The 16,632-nt window shown below is 41.8% G+C and overlaps 1 protein-coding gene across 1 annotated transcript; it reads left to right on the top strand.

Annotated features, from left to right (window-relative positions):
• Positions 1-303: 303 nt before the first annotated feature.
• Positions 304-15,592, top strand: CTHRC1 (collagen triple helix repeat containing 1). The gene is made up of 4 exons (XM_068984051.1): positions 304-453; positions 5,911-6,132; positions 8,091-8,307; positions 15,450-15,592. Exons 1-4 carry the CDS (start codon positions 304-306, stop codon positions 15,590-15,592), a joined length of 732 nt encoding a protein of 243 aa, XP_068840152.1.
• Positions 15,593-16,632: the final 1,040 nt, after the last annotated feature.

Below are 16,632 nucleotides of genomic sequence, written 5' to 3'. Positions count from 1 at the left end.
GGTCTGCACAGCCCCGCGAGGGTCCCGGAGGGCGGGGCAGCCGCAGGACGGGGCGGGCTCGGCTGTCGGCCCGCCCCACTTCGGGATCGGGGTGGGGGCTCCGACCTATTACTGGATGGAAACTCTGGTGTCCGGAGGGGCGGGAGGGAGAGGGGGGAGAGAGGGAAGCGTGCGAGTGAAAGGCGCATTCATGCAACCGGCGGTGGTGGCCTCGGAGCGCGGCGGGGCCAGACTGTGATCGCGTCGTCCGGGCTCCCGGGTCTCTCCTCTCCAGCTCCGTGCGTCCCGGGGCCGCCGTGCGCCATGCGCCCCCAGGGCCCCGCCGCCTCCCCGCGGCGGCTCCTCGGCCTCCTGCTGCTCCTGCTGCTGCAGCTGCGGGCGCCGTCGAGCGCCTCCGAGACCCCCAAAGGGAAGCAAAAGGCTCTGCTCCGGCAGAGGGAGGTGGTGGACCTGGTGAGTCGGGTAGAGGGGACAGAGCGGCGGAGCAGGGCCAGGGAAGGGGGTGGGGGTCTCCCGTGCCCCTGGGGGTTCCGCTTTGTCTGAGTCTGCGGCTAAGAAAGGACCTGGGCTCTGGGGATGGCGGAGTCCTGGAACTCGCAAGGGAGACTGATCTGAGAGGGCCATCGTGGACCACAGATGCGCCGTGGGTTGGGTGGGACGCCGGGAGTACAAGGAATCGCCCAATAATTTGTGACCTCTGCGCCGCACCCCCTCGTCCCCCGCCCCCAGGGACGGAGAGGGTTTGGGCTGCAATGAGAGTAGAATAAGGAGGTTGGGAGGTTAGAACGTAGGCCAAGGAGCTGTCAGCGAGACCCTGGATTCGCTAATCCCCTGGGTGGGCCTGGGCCAGGGACTTGCAACGTGTCCTTTGTTGGGGCTGGTGGCCACGTCTGCCAGCGGGATAGAATAACAACCCTCGCCCAGTATCGGTCCAACTCTTTGTAACTTGATGATAGTGAGTCATGTTGGGTCATCTTCCTAGGGAGTATGTGCTGCAGTTTACTTTGTCACAGCTGGGCCAGGAATAGCTCAGAGGGTTTATGATCAGAAGAGAAAATGAAGGGGCCCAGCACTAGCCCTCCAAGGACCCATTTCGTTGTTGTATTTAGGCAGATGGGCAGTCAGTCCTTCCAGACAAGCTGGGTCTTCAGCCTGTGCCACCAAGTAGGAGCATGACAACTGAACGGAAGGATCAGACAGTTTCCAGGAGAGCAATAAATAGCCCAAGTTCTTTCTTTCTTTTGTGGCCCGCATGGCAGGCAGTATCCTAGTTCCCTGACCAAGGATGAACTCATGTACCCTGCATTGGAAGTGGGGAATCTTAACCACTGGACTGCCAGGGAGGTCACCCAAGTGATTTCTGAGGGGCTGATCTATGGGTAGGTCTGTTTGCTTAAGGCTCTTTCCTTCTAAAAGTCAGCAAACCCATTGGAGGGCAGAGTGGTTTTCGGCCCTTGTAGCAAGACGGATCCTTTCAAAACGATCACATTCCTTGGCATAGAATAAACTTCAGTCATTGAGCAAATATGGGTTATACAATCACTGCAGGACATAAAAGGGGCATTTAAAAATTTTTTTTAAATAAAAACAAACTGTTTTGAATTTTTTAAGCTGCCATTGTAAACTGAGCTAATAAACCAAGCTCCCTGGCAGCTAGTTCTATGCCAGATTCAAAAGCTTAGGAAAAAAATTCCTGCCGTTCCACACTGCACTTTTTGGTGATGTACTATGTAATTTTCCTCCACAAAGCAGACTATGTGTTCAGGGCTATAGTTCTATTTTGAGTGTCTAAATTGTTTTAAACTGTACCAAATGAATGTGGTTCATGTGCAGTCTGCATTTTATGAGTCTGAGTTATGATACACAAAATACCCTTTTTCCCTATAAAGCTAGCAATTTTTTTCCTTTCCCTCCAAGGATTTACAGAACCTGAGGTTTCCCACAACTCTAGCCCGACTTGGAAAAGTTTATTGTGCAGCCAGGCTCAGGTGCATCCTGTAGACTGGATTTGGTTTTGCTGGGGGAAAAGAATCCTCGCAGTCATTAAGGTTTCAACAGATTCTATGAAGCAGCTTCTTTGTACAGGGTCTTTCAAAGCCTTTCTTTCAAGCGTCCAGCAAGCTCTGCCCTCTGGTGGCCAGTGAGAGAAACAGGCGTTCATTCCGCAGACCTTAGTGGAAGCCCTGCCTGGTTACCGATCATGGGCTGGGTTAGCATTTCAAATTGAAAGAAGGCAGATTAATACCTGTGGAACCGAATTCAGTAAAATTATGCGGTCTCTCAATGCAGTTTTTTAGATGAAAAAGGCAAATAAAAATTCTCAACCATAGCACAGTTGACATTTGGAGCCAGGTGATTCTTTGTTGTGGGGACAGTGCTGTGCATCTGGCATGCTTAGCAACATCCCTACCATCTTGGGCTTCCCTGAAAGCTCAGTTGGGAAAGAATCCGCCTGCAATGCAGGAGAACCCGGTTTGATTCCTGGGTCAGGAAGATCTCCCGGAGAAGGGATAGGCTACCCACTCCAGTATTCTTGGGCTTCCCTGGTGGCTCAGCTGGTAAAGAACTCTCCTGCATTGCAGGAGACCTAGGTTCGATCCCTGGGTTGGAAGATCGGCTGGAGAAGGGAAAGGCCACTCACTCCAGTATTCTAGCCTTCCATGGACTGTATAATTCATGGGGTCGAAAAGAGTCAGACACAACCGAGCGACTTTCACTACCATCTACCAAGTGCCAACAGCAATCCCTCCTTCCCAAGACGTGACAACCAAAACTGTCTTCAGACATTGCCAGGAAGCCTCTGTTATCCAGGTATCCAATTTTGTCCCCCGTTGAGAATTTATATATAGAAAAATAAAACTTTGTGTAACATCTTGTTCTCAGGGACATAATAGTGAAAAAAAATTTTTTTTAATACCAGAAATGTTATTATTTCTCCCTTCCCACTTGAAATCTGTGTCTGAATATTGCATATATCTGCTACTGAAAGTAATATATCTACTAAATGAAAATTAAAGTATATCTACTAAATTAATCTACAAAATTAAAGTATATCTATGAAAAAAATGAAAATTAAGCATAAAATAAACCAAACTATATGTTTTGTACTTTGGCATGTCTTCAGATACTTTTGCAATTTTGTTAAATACATTTCTTATTTCTCTGGCAGCAAATACATAGAAGTGTCTTTTTTTTTGCTGAAAGTTAGGAAAATATCAGTGGTTGAAGTCACAAAAATCATTTAGCAAAGTAAAATTCAAATTGGTGATGTGAGGAGATTGATCGGGAAACATTAGATAATAAGGACCTTTTCCAGGTAGTATCATTACTGACTTTTTAAAAACATGTTTATTTATTTGGCCCTACTGGGTCTTAGTTGCCATATACGGGATCTTCCATCTTTGTTTTGGCATACAAGATCTTTTGTTTCGGCATATGGGATCTAGTTCTCTGACCAGGAATCAAACCCGGGCCCCCTGCGTTGGAAGCTCGGAGTCTTACCCACTGGACCACGGGGAAGTGCCTGAATTTTATAATATGACCATATCGAATCCTGGATGCTAAAATTCAAAAATAAGATTTGAAGTTATTTTACTATGTAAGGAATCTTGATTTTTTTGTTGTTGTTCTCACTGGACAATAGATTTATACAGAATGATAGTATCAGATCATTTATATGAATAGGGGTTGTTAAAGTAAAATTTTAAACAAATTGGGTTTGGGGCTTGAAGGGTCTAATAAATGGACCAATTCAGGGATAGGCATGGGAATTAGGCAGATGGAGATCCAGTTTTACCACTGATGCAACTGTTCTGCTGTGTGTGGCTTATGGCTTATGTGTGTTAGCGGGCAAGTTTGCTAATGCTCTCTTCCCCAGGTCTGGTGCCCTGGGCAACTGCCTCACACAGTCTTGGGGGAATAGTAAGAAAAATCATGGCTGCAAAATACAATATTTACTGTGTGCCAGGCACTGCTCTAGCACATTTTATGTATCATCTCACTTAAATCTCCTACAAGGTAAGAATCTTTATTATTTTCCCCTGCATTTTAGATAAGGAAATAGGCGTTAAAGTGTTGAATGACTTGTCCTATCTCACATAGCTTGCAAGTGGTGGAGCCAAGATTAAAATCCAGAAAATAGTACTCTAGAATCCATCGCTCAACCTCTACATCATAGTATTGCACCACCCCCCAAGAGAAAGAGAGAGAATCATAGCACTTAAGAGTTTGATAGGGGCTTCCCTGGTGGCTCAGTGGTAAAGAATCCACCTGCCAATGCAGGAGACACAGGTTCGATCCCTGATCAGAGAAGATCCCACATGCCGCGGAGCAACTAAGCCTGTGCACAGCTTGTTGAGTCTGTGCTCCAGAGCCTGGAAACTGCAACTACTGAGCCTAGGAGCCGCACATGCTGAAGCCTGTGGGCCTAGAGCCGGTGCTCTGCAACAAAAGCCACCGCAATGAGAAACCTGGGTGCCAAAAGTGGAGAGTAGTCCCCACTCGCTGCAACTAGAGAAAAGCTTGCACAGCAATGAAGACTCAGCACAACCATTCATAAATAAATCAAGTTACTGGAAAAGATTTTTGATAGATTACTCTTCCCCTCTTAAAGACTTAATGGACACTTGCAATGAAGTCACTTACTCCTACTCCTTGGCAGGGTGGGCTAGGTGGATTTAGAGGCCAGAAGTGTTCCCCTAGTGACACTTCCTCCACATGAAAATAAGAAGAGAAGAAGGCTTGCTTATCCAGCTTAGAGACATTGCCAGTGTAAAATAAGTATTGCTGCTGCTGCTGCTAAGTCGCTTCAGTCGTGTCCAACTCTGTGCGACCCCAGTAGACGGCAGCCTGCCAGGCTCCGCCGTCCCCGGGATTCTCCAGGCAAGAACACTGGAGTGGCTTGCCATTTCCTTCTCCAATGCATGAAAGTGAAAGTGAAGTTGCTCAGTTGTGTCCAACTCTTCACAACCCCATGGACTGCAGCCTACTAGGCTTCTCCATCCATGGGATTTTCCAGGCAAGAGTACTGGAGTGGGGTGCCATTGCCTTCTCCAGAAATAAGTATTGAGTTAAGATATTATTTTATAATTCTATCTCTAAGAATGTATCTTAGGGAAATAATTCCAAAAAAAGAATAAAGCTATGTAGATAAAGATTTTCATTATGATAGAACAAATAGAAATAGCAATCCCAAACTAGTGCAGTTTGCATAAAACTGTAGTTCTGATATCTAAGTCCCTTTACAATATATAGTGTTAGAAGAATAAGTGTTATATCAAATTATGTTCACTTTGGAATATAGCCATTTAAAAAGTATGTATACTTTTAATGAGCAGTTTGAGAAGGAAATGGTAACCCGATCCAGTATTCTTGCCTGGGAAATCCCATGGCCTATGGGGTCACACAGAGTCAGACACGACTGAAATGACTTAGCAGCAGCAGCAGCAGTGGAGTACAGTCCATGGGGTCACAAAACAGTTGGCCACGACTTAGCGACTAAAACAACAATGACAATGAGCAGTAGGAAAAAGTAGACAAATGAAAACATTTTCTCTTCTTTTTTGTTTTGTGTGTGTGTGTGTGTGTGTAAAGTCTGTGCAAAAAAAAAAAAGAATAGGAAAGAAATTCCATTATTTTAGGAATAACTTTAAAAATCAATTCTTTATGTATATTGGACTTCCCTGGTGGTCCTATGGTTAAGACTCTGAGCTTCCAATGCTACAGGTGCAGGTTTGATCCCTGGTCAGGGAACTAAGACCCTATACATATTGACTTATCTGGAACACTGGCAACTGGTTCCCGTTGAAGGAATTCTTGACTCCTAGGGCTCAAAATAAATGCAGTTCTAATCAGACTGAGTCTTTGAATCTTAGGTGGTGAGAGATTTTTCCCTTTTTTTTTCTGCTACAGTACAATGGCATGTGCTTACAAGGGCCTGCGGGGGTGCCTGGGCGAGACGGGAGCCCCGGGGCCAATGGCATCCCTGGTACCCCTGGGATCCCAGGTCGAGATGGATTCAAAGGCGAGAAGGGGGAATGCCTGAGGGAAGTCTTCGAGGAGTCCTGGACGCCTAACTACAAGCAGTGTTCATGGAGTTCCCTGAATTATGGCATAGATCTTGGAAAAATTGCTGTAAGTCTAGTCTGAATTATTTTAAAGTTGAAATAAAACTTAAAGGTTTTCATAGTTGAGTGATCATTTCAGGTGAGGTTTTATTTTATTTTTCCTAAAAGACAAAAAATATTAAGGAATGGGTACCATGTCACTTTCAACTTAGAATTAATGAAAAAATTGATAACTTCAGAATTAATTGTATAAAAGTATTTCTGAGACAAATACATCACTGAATTATTTCAATCCTAAGAACACTTAAAATAACTTACTCTTTTTTTTTTTTTTTAATGGAAACTGTGTTGGACAGTAAGTAACTTTCCAATCTTGTCCTAAAGTGAATTTAAATTAATTCAAGAAATTCTGCTGTGGTTCCAGACGTAAAGGTGGAAAAAATCTCCAAGAAATTCCTGCATGATTGGAATTATCTAGAGGTGGGAAGTCCAGTGGTATTTGTCCTTATTCTGGGTAGCAGACGCAGCTTAAAATTCTTTGGCTTAATGGGAGTAGAATGGGCCAGAGATGTACTACGGTGATCATTTAAAATTACTCAGCAATATTTAGGGAGAAAAATTACTTTGTTTAGTGTTTGCTTCCAAATAACTGGCAAGTCCCTTGGATGGTGTAGGGTTGAACCTGGTGCCATTTCAAGCCTCTTTCTTCTTTTGTTGATCAACTCTATACATGGTTCCATATCCACAATATATTATTCCTTGATATTAACCACTACTACCACCAAGCCGCCTGGCGTGCTGCAATTCATGGGATTGCAAAGAGTCGGACACGACTGAGCAACTGAACTGAACTGAACCACCAGGCAAACAGAAGTTTTATTTTCCAAAAACTCTCAGGTTCTAAGTAGCAACCTGTATATTATCCTTGCTCCTCATCTCAGCTCTTTAATGTCTGCTCTGTTACTTATAAAAATGTTTGAAGTGGTCTCGATTGGATTTCTGTGTGATAGAATATCCACTTGGTTTTCATAGTTTGGGGACTATGACCAGTTATACTTTCATATATGATTTCTTAGAAAGCGTTTTGTTAAAGTGTTACCTACTTCTTTAAACACTTGACATTATAGATTGGTTGCTTTTTTATAGTTCATCAAAATTAAAAACTTTCCCTATGAACTCTGAATTATTAATAGGTTTCCAGTTTCCTTTTGGTCATCAGAATGGGTTTGTGAGCCTTTTGCAAGTAAAAGATAGTAGCACCATGAGTCAGTAGGCAAATTTTGCAAAGACCAGTTAGAGGAAAAAACCCTGGGTCTTATCATGGTGTCATAGAGTTAAAGACTGAAGACCCTGCCTGCACTTTACTCCTGATACTGTTTTCTGGTGCTTGAAAAGAAACAGGTCAGAGTAATATATTTGGGCAGTGCTAGTCTAGAATGGTCGCTAAGAGTCGGAGACGACTGAGTGACTTCACTTTGACTTTTCGCTTTCGTGCATTGGAGAAGGAAACAGCAACCCACTCCAGTGTTCTTGCCTGGAGAATCCCAGGAACGGGGGAGCCTGGTAGGCTGCCGTCTATGGGGTCACACAGAGTCGGACACGACTGAAGCGACTCAGCAGCAGCAGTCTAGAGTGGAAGTTCCATGATGGCAGGGATTTCATTTTGTTTACTGCTGCAGTCTGTAGCACCCAAAGTATAGGAAATAATTTTGGAAGAAAAAGGAAAGTAAATATATAGATTGGTTTAGTCTAAAATTCTGAAAACTGGCTGTTTTTGTTAAACTGAGAGATACCCTCAATGGAGTGAATAATTTTAAGAAAGCCATAATTCAATTTTCTTAGAGTTTCTAATATCAGTGTCTCTTACCATCTTGCAAAGAACTGGTTTCCCTCTGTAAAAGCTAAGTTTTTTAAATGTACTTTGGGGAAAAGAATAGTTGAATAAAATTCACGATACAGTTTGAAAGCATCTTTTAAATTAAAAATGAAAATGCTAATTAAACCCTATTTCTGTGTCTGTGATAGGAATGTACATTCACAAAGATGCGTTCGAACAGTGCCCTACGAGTTTTGTTCAGCGGCTCACTTCGGTTAAAATGCAGAAGTGCATGCTGTCAGCGTTGGTATTTCACGTTCAATGGAGCTGAGTGTTCAGGACCTCTACCTATTGAAGCCATAATTTATTTGGACCAAGGAAGCCCTGAATTGAATTCAACAATTAATATTCATCGCACTTCTTCTGGTATGTAGAATAGTGACGTTGCACAATGTGCCTCAGATCTTCAGAGAGCAAAGATTAGTTTTGAGTCCACTGTGATGGTAGGTCATCACAGGTTTTCTGTGTATAGTTCTCCACCCTGGTTGTACTTCAGAATTTCCCGTAGTTCTTTTTAAAAAATACGTGGATGCCTGAATCCCATCTCTGATCAACTGCATCAGAATCTCATGGTTAGAACCCAGCTGCTGTATTTTTTCTAAAAAGATCACAGGTTGAAAATCACTGAGTTAGATGAAATGGCAAAATAGCCAGTATTGCTGTAGAGCAGTGGTTTTCAACCTTGTCTCTACCTTGTGTTCAGCTGGGGAACTTTGAAAGATCGCCATGCCTGGGTACCACTCTTCTATGCAGTCTTTTATTTAATAGGTCTGGTTGCATCCTAGGTGGCGGAACTTCCCAAGTCTCTCCTGGTTATCCTAATGACCTCCAAGGTTGAGAACCACTAGCATAGATTGATAAAGAGGCTGACTTCTCTGCCTTGTTCTTTAAAATAGTAGGTACAGTCTGCTGCATTTGTAAGAGAGAACTTTTCTATATTGTTTCTGTATTCTCTGCTTGCTTCAACTGATATGAGAAAAGGGACATTCAGTTAAACCAGTGGTTACTTAGGCTGTTAAAAAAAAAAACAAAACCTTGTACTTCGCTGGTGGTCCAGCGGTTAAAATGCCATGCTTCCTCTGCAGAGGGCACAGGTTCCATCCATGGTCAGGAAGATCCCATATGCCTCTCAGCACAACCAAAAAAACCAAACAGATAAACAAGAAAAATGTAAAACTGTTGGGGTTTTTATGTTTTTTTGGGGGGAGGGTTGATTTGTTTCATTGTATTTTAAGGTTCACTGATAGAGTTTAGAAGCCAGGAAAAAGTAGAAGGGGGAAAAACTACCTGTTAGGTTGGTGCAAACGTAATGGCAGTTTTGGATCGTGAATTTTAAATCATTATAACTAGGCTCAAACACATCTTTATTAATCAAAATAGGGACCATTATGATCAACACATTTTTGCCAATGAGAAACAAGTTTGTTTATTCCTTTAGTGTAAAAATCTGTGCTTTGAGATTTGATGAACTCTTGGAAAGCAGTTTTTTGCCTCTTGCTGGTCATGGAAGTGTTTACTCTGCAAAAATTCTAGATGCTTGAAGAAGTGGTAGTAGATTGGCAAGAGGTCAGGTAAATATGGCAGATGAGGCAAAACTTTGCAGCCCAATTCATTCAACTTTTGAAGTAGCAGCTGTGCAATGTACCATCAGGCATTGTCATGGAGAAGAATTGTGCCCATTCTGTTGACCAGTGCCAGCTGCAGGGATTGTAGTTTTCAGTGCATCTCATCAATTCTCGGGCTTCCCGGGTGGGTCAAATGTAAAGAATCTGCCTGCCATGCAGGAGACCCAGGTTTGATCCCTGGGTTGGGAAGATTCCCTGGAAAAGGGCATGGCAACCCACTCCAGTATTCTTGCCTGGAGAATTCCATGGACAGAGGGGCCAGATGGGCTACAGTCCATGGGGTCCCAAAGAGTCAGGCATGACTGAGCGACTAACACTTTCACTTTCATCAAGCATACTTCTCGCATGTAATGGTCTCTCCACGATTCAGAAAGCTGTAGTGGGTCAGACCAGCAGCAAACTACCTAACAGTGACCGTGACCTTTTCTGTAGTGCAAGTCTGGCTTTGTGAAGTGTTTTGGAGCTTTTTCTCAGTCCAACCACTGAGCTGGCCATTGCCAGTTGTCATATACAATTCAGTTTTCGTCCCACATCACAATCTGATTGAGAAATGGTTCATTGTTGTTGCACAGAATAAGAGAAGATGACACTTCAAAAGTGACAATTTTTAAAATTTTTGGTTAGCTCATGAGGCACCCACGTATCAACCTTTTTCACCCTTCCAATTTGCTTCAAATACCCAACGACCGTAGAGCGGTCGACATTGAGTTAAGTTCGGCAACTTCTTGGGAAGCTGTAAGAGGATCATCAAAGCTGGTCATGGTCAACTTCCGATGGCTGGCCTCTATGCGCCTCATCTTCAAGGTTCTCATCTCCTTTGCAAAACTTCTTAAACCACCACTGCACTGTAAGATCATTAGCAGTTCCTGGGCCAAATGCATTGTTGATATTGCAAGTTGTCACCGCTGCTTTATGACCCATTTTGAACTTGAATAAGAAAATCACTCAAACTTGATTTTTGTCTAACATCATTTCCATAATCTAAAATACGTATAAAATACACTACAAGTAATAAGTGATTACTCAACATTCAGAAAATTAAGATCATGGCATCCAGTCCCATCACCTCATAGCAAATAGAGAAGAAACAAGAGAAACAGTGAGAGGCTTTATTTTGGGCTCCAAAATCACTGCAGATGGTGACTGCAACCATGAAATTAAAAGACGCTTGATCCTTGGAAGAAAAACTATGACCAACTAAGACAGCATATTAAAAAGCAGAGACATTCCTTTGCCAACAAAAGTCCATCTAGTCAGAGCTATGGTTTTTCCAGTAGTCATGTATGGATATGAGAGTTGGACTATAAAGAAAGCTGAGTGCTGAAGAATTGATGCTTTTGAACTGTGGTGTTGGGGAAAACTCTTGAGAGTCCCTTGGACAGCAAGGAGATCGAACCAGTCCATCCTAAAGGGAGTCAGTCCTGAATATTCTTTGCAAGGACTGATGCTGAAGCTGAAACTCCAGTACTTTGGCCACCTGATGCGAAGTGACTCATTGGAAAAGACCCTGATGCTGGGATAGATTGAAGGCAGGAGGAGAAGGGGATGACAAAGGTTGAGATGGTTGGATGGCATCACCAGCTCAATGGACATGAATTTGAGTTGGCGCCAGGAGCTGGTGATGGACAGGAAAGCCCGGCGTGCTGCAGTCCATGGGGTCACAAAGAGTCGGACACAACTAAGCTACTGAACTGAACTGAATGTCATTAGCAAAAAAGCATAAAGTGAGAAATGCACATTAAAATGATGTCCAACGTAACCACATTTATTTAAGAACGTATTCCAATATCTAATGGCAAAGTTCAACAATGCAAAACCACAACTACTTTTGCATCAACCTAATATTAATGTCATCACCCAGATACACCACTATCAGTTATTTGGCTGCCAGCTCTTTTGCTTTCTTGAGTTGTTGCGGGGGAGGGGGGGCGGGGGGGCGGTGGGTGGGTGGCAGGTGAGGTGTGGGAGTGACCTACCTTAACAGCACATACTAGGGGAATCACAAGGTATATATATCACTAGCTTCATTTCCCAGATTTCTTGAAAAAATTTCTCTCTAATCTTATACTTTAGATGGAGAGGGAAGAGAAGAGATACCCTCACTGCTAATCAAAAGAAATATTTCAGCATTCTTAGGGACCCAAGCCAGATGATCCCCAAAATTAATATAGCACATTTATTGCTAAGGAATCAAGAGCATTCCTTCCATTTTCTTCTTCAAATCCACACAATATCCTCAAGACATAAAGAAGATATTTTAACCTCTTCTCTTTGCACATAGAGAAGGCCCAGGGAAAGAAAGCACCCTGAATAGGAGATTCAGTGTCCTGGTGAACGGCCAAGCCATGCTCTCATCTCCCAAGACAAGGTTTGATCAGAATGAAAAGCCTCTTCACTAAGTTCTGTGTTATAAAGGAAGACATGCTTTCCATCTGAGAAGCAGTCACTAAAATTAAAAATTTTGGTATAAAATCTAAAATTTGATTAGAAAGTGGTATGTGTTTAAATAGTAGTCAATGCATCCAGAGATTATCAGACTAAGTGAACTAAGTCAGAAAAAGACAAATACCATAAGATATCTCTAATATGTGAACTCTCAAACATGGCACCGATGCATCTCTCTACAGAACAGAAACAGACTCACCAACATAGAGAACTGACTTTTGGTTGCCAAGGGGGAGGAGAGGACTGGGAGTGTGGGATTAGCAGATGTAGACTATTACATATAGGATGGATAAACAACAAGGTCCTACTGTATAGCACAGGAAACTATATTCAATATCTTATGATAAACCATAATGGAAAAGAATATGAAAAAAAGAATGTGTAAAACTGAGTCACTTTGCTGTACTGCAGAGACTGGCACAGCATTGTAATTTAACTATACTTAAATTTTAAAGATTAAATTATAAAGTTCAAAAGATATGTTGTGAAGCAACTATGCTCCAATAAAAGTTAATAAAAAATGAAATCCATAAAAATAAAATAGTTTATATAAGCAACTTACTTTCTATTATATTATCTTAAAAGTTTTTATGTTAATATCTTGCTATAATGGAAGCCCTCAGGCCTAGGAACTGTCACCTATACATACACACACTTCATAAATTATTTAACATAGCATTTACCAACCACATTGTAGAAAAACTCATTTGGTATGATCAGCTGGGTAAAATGTCAGAAGTAATTTGTTATTCATAACAAATTTTGTCTTAAGATGAATTAAAGATTGCCTCAATAGTGAATTCACTTTCCTTGTACACCGATACTCTCTTGAGAGAAAGAAAAGGAATACACTTATATTTTGCACATCAGAGGATGACATTAAGCCTTAAATATGCCTATCGGAGTTTAGAATATCATCTTACCTGGATCTAGGAGGAAAACAGGTTGAGAACCTTTAATTCAACATCTTTTAGGTGCTTAATAAGCTATTACTACCTTATTATAGCAAAAAATGTTCATTCGTTCAAAAAACATTTTATTTGTTAAAGACCATGAAGTGACCCTTTGACTCTCCCTGTGTGAGGATGATGCCAGACCCAACTTTGTCTGACCTGTGGAAGGAAGTGAACATGTTTCTAGGCCATGGGTATTACGGGCACGCACAGCTTAGTTCTTCCAACTTGGAAAGGGTCTTGAACCAGAGACAGGTACCTGGATTCAGTGGGACTTGCCTTCAATTCACTGATGTCACAGCTGGTAGAAGCAGATTGTTTCAGGCCTACATCATATACTTGATGAGACCCAGGCCTACACCTGGGCTCAGCTTGAACACACCAACCTCAACCAGATAGGAAGACGATCCAGTCACATGCGATCATCCCCACCCTACTTACGTGTTAGTACCTGTTTTCTTAAAGAATCTGCCAACCTGTGGTTCCTTTTTCCCCTGACACAGACATCAGAGTATAATTTTTGCCTATTAAAATGAACAGTAGGGGGAATATTTTTTTAATGTTGGAGAAGAGGCTTGATAAGATGGAATGCAGGTTATATATATATTAGTAGGTGAAAGTCTGGAGGACCTATCAAAACGCACATGTTTATAAAGCAAAAAACAAAACACAGAGGAAAAACAGGATTTAGTTAGCTTGTTTTTTCACTGTGGAGGAATTTCTATGTAAAACGGGATTCCAGGTTAAAGGACTAGGATAATGATTATGCTAGGATTTCTTTTGACATTATGGAAGTCCTTTCTTCTACTTAGTATCATCAAGTATATATAGGAAAGGGCTCTCTTCATTTTTTTAACTCTTAAAATGAGACATTATTTTAATTACTTAAAATTTGATCTTTTATAAGGTGTATTCAGTTTGGTCTGCCGATAGAAAATTAAAATATGGAGGCTTCAGGTGTAACAACTTGTCCCAAATGGTTACATAAATTACTGATTCTGCTTATAATCAGAATTGTATTTTCATCTTCCAGTGCTCTTTTCTTCAGATGGAAAGGTCTTTCCTTAAAAAAAAGCTTACATATCGCATCAACATGTTTTTTTAAAGAAAATACAACTTTATTTAATTATATATATATATATATATATATGTTTTTTTTTTTTTTTTTTGCTGAATTGAGTCTTAGTTGTGGCACACAGGGTCTTCCTTTGCATCATGTAAGATCTTTTGTTGAGGGGCACAGACTCTCTAGTCACGGCATGGGCTCCAGAGCACGCGGGCTTCCTTAGTTGCTGTGCGGTAGTTTACTTACCCTGGGGCGTGTGGGATCTTGGTTCCTTAATGAAGGATCAAATCCACATCCCCTGCATTCCAAGATGGATTTTAACCATTGGACCACCCGGGAAGTTCCCTTGGTGCACTGGCACAGACTTGGTACCTTCACTCCTGGTGGCTAGGGCTCAGTCCCTGGTTGGAGAACTAAGACCCCGCAAGCCACACGGTGCGGCCAAAAGAAAAAAGATAAATGTGGGCTTCCTTTAGTAATGAATAAACTGCTTTTTTTGTTTTAGGTCATCTCCATAAGTAAACAAATTCTACCCTTATGGCTGACACCTCAAAGAAAATTGCCTGTGAGCTTATCCCTTAGAATGGATATGGATATGTCTTTTTTAAATTTACTTATGATTTTGGCTATGCTGGGCCTTTGTTGCTGTGTGGGCTTTTCTCTAATAATGGTGCATGGGCTTCTCATTGTGGAGGCTTCTCTTGTTCCAGAACACAGGCTCTCGGGACATGGGCCTCAGCTGCAGCACACGGGCTCACTAGTTGTGGCTTGTGAGCTTAGGTGCTCTGTGACACACGGGATCTTCCCAGACGAGGAATCGAACCTGTCTCTCCTGCATTGGCAGGCAGATTCTTCACCACTGAGCTCTTAGGAAAGCCCTATATATATATATATATATATATATATATATATATATATATATATATATATATATATATATATTTTTTTTTTTTTTTTAATACTTATGAGCTAGGACAGAGAAGGCAATGGCACCCTACTCCAGTACTCTTGCCTGGAAAATCCCATGGATAGAGGAGCCTGGTAGGCTGCGGTCCATGGGGTCGCTGAAAGTTGGACACAACTGAGCAACTTCACTTTCACTTTTCACTTTCACGCATTGGAGAAGGAAATGGCAACCCACCCCAGTGTTCTTGCCTGGAGAATCCCAGGGATGGAGGAGCTTGGTAGGCTGCCATCTGTGGGGTCGCACAGAGTTGGACACGACTGAAGTGACTTAGCCGTAGCAGAGCTAAGAAAATGAGAACTTATCTTCATGAGACCCTTATTAAATATTAGCATTTTAAATTTACTCTACATTAACTTGCTTTAACCGCTAGTATGCTAAAATGATAAAATTGAGCTGAAAGTTTTTGCCTTTTTATTCCAAAGAGGTGTGTAACTGTCATCTTTGTTTTGCAGTGGAAGGACTCTGTGAAGGCATTGGTGCTGGACTAGTGGACATTGCTATCTGGGTTGGTACTTGCTCAGACTACCCAAAAGGAGATGCCTCTACAGGGTGGAATTCGGTGTCTCGCATCATTATTGAAGAGCTCCCAAAATAAATCCTTTCATTTTTGTTCCCTACCTCTTTTTTATTATGCCTTTGAATGGTTCACTTTAGTGACACCTTATATAATTTTTATGTGTACATTGTTGTCGTTGTTCAGTGGCTAAGTCATGTCCAACTCTTTGCCACCCCATGGACTGCAGCACTCCAGGCTTCCCTGTCCTTATTATCTCCTGGAGTTTGCTCAGCGTCATGTCCACTGAGTCGGTGATGCTGTCTAACCATCTCATCCCCTGCCCGTACTTTTCCTTTTGCCTGCACTTCTGAGTGAAGGAACATGACTAAACGTGTTTACAGACCAAAGTGTGATTTCACACTGTTTTTAGATCCAGTATTATTCGTTTTCCTTCAATCAAAATTATAGTGTTGAGATTTTGTAGTTGATTAAAATACTTTCTTCATTTTCCCATTCCCTGAACCTATAATTTGAAATGTTATTATGGTCTTCATTTCTTTCCTGTTCTCTTAGTATAGCACTTTTTAAAATATAAAAGCTACCAGTCTTTGTACAAGTTGTAAATGTTCAGAATTGTTTTATGTCTGTGAAATAAAACTTATATCAAACAACCTTGCTATCTTTAATGTAATTGCTACTAAAAGGAGGGTTTCTGGTACTTTATACCTGGAAAGTTGAGGATAAGCCTGACTTTGTATTTATCCATTTAACAATCTTATTTTCAATTTAGTACATAGATGAGCTTGATAAAGGGCAGAAATGGTATGGACCTAACAGAAGCAGAAGATATTAAGAAGAGGTGGCAAGAATACACGGAGAACTGTACAAAAAAGATCTTCGTGACCCAGATAATCATAATGATGTGATCACTAATCTAGAGCCAGACATCTTGGAATGTGAAGTCAAGTGGGCCTTAGAAAGCATCACTATGAACAAAGCTAGTGGAGGTGATGGAATTCCAGTTGAGCTGTTTCAAATCCTGAAAGATGATGCTGTGAAAGTGCTGCACTCAATATGCCAGCAAATTTGGAAAACTCAGCAGTGGCCACAGGACTGGAAAAGGTCAGTTTTCATTCCAA

The sequence above is a fragment of the Capricornis sumatraensis genome, chromosome 11 (genome assembly GCF_032405125.1).
Source record: "Capricornis sumatraensis isolate serow.1 chromosome 11, serow.2, whole genome shotgun sequence".
Lineage (NCBI taxonomy): Eukaryota > Metazoa > Chordata > Mammalia > Artiodactyla > Bovidae > Capricornis > Capricornis sumatraensis.
Note: the sequence above shows the minus strand (reverse complement) of the source record. Positions and strands in the feature narration are given on the sequence as shown.

Coding starts and splice junctions, on each gene's coding strand:
- CTHRC1 (XM_068984051.1), top strand. CDS start 304: ATGCGCCCCCAGGGCCCCGCCGCCTCCCCGCGGCGGCTCCTCGGCCTC. Junction 6,133..8,090: donor TAGATCTTGGAAAAATTGCT/GTAAGTCTAGTC, acceptor TGTCTGTGATAG/GAATGTACATTCACAAAGAT. Junction 8,308..15,449: donor TATTCATCGCACTTCTTCTG/GTATGTAGAATA, acceptor TTTGTTTTGCAG/TGGAAGGACTCTGTGAAGGC.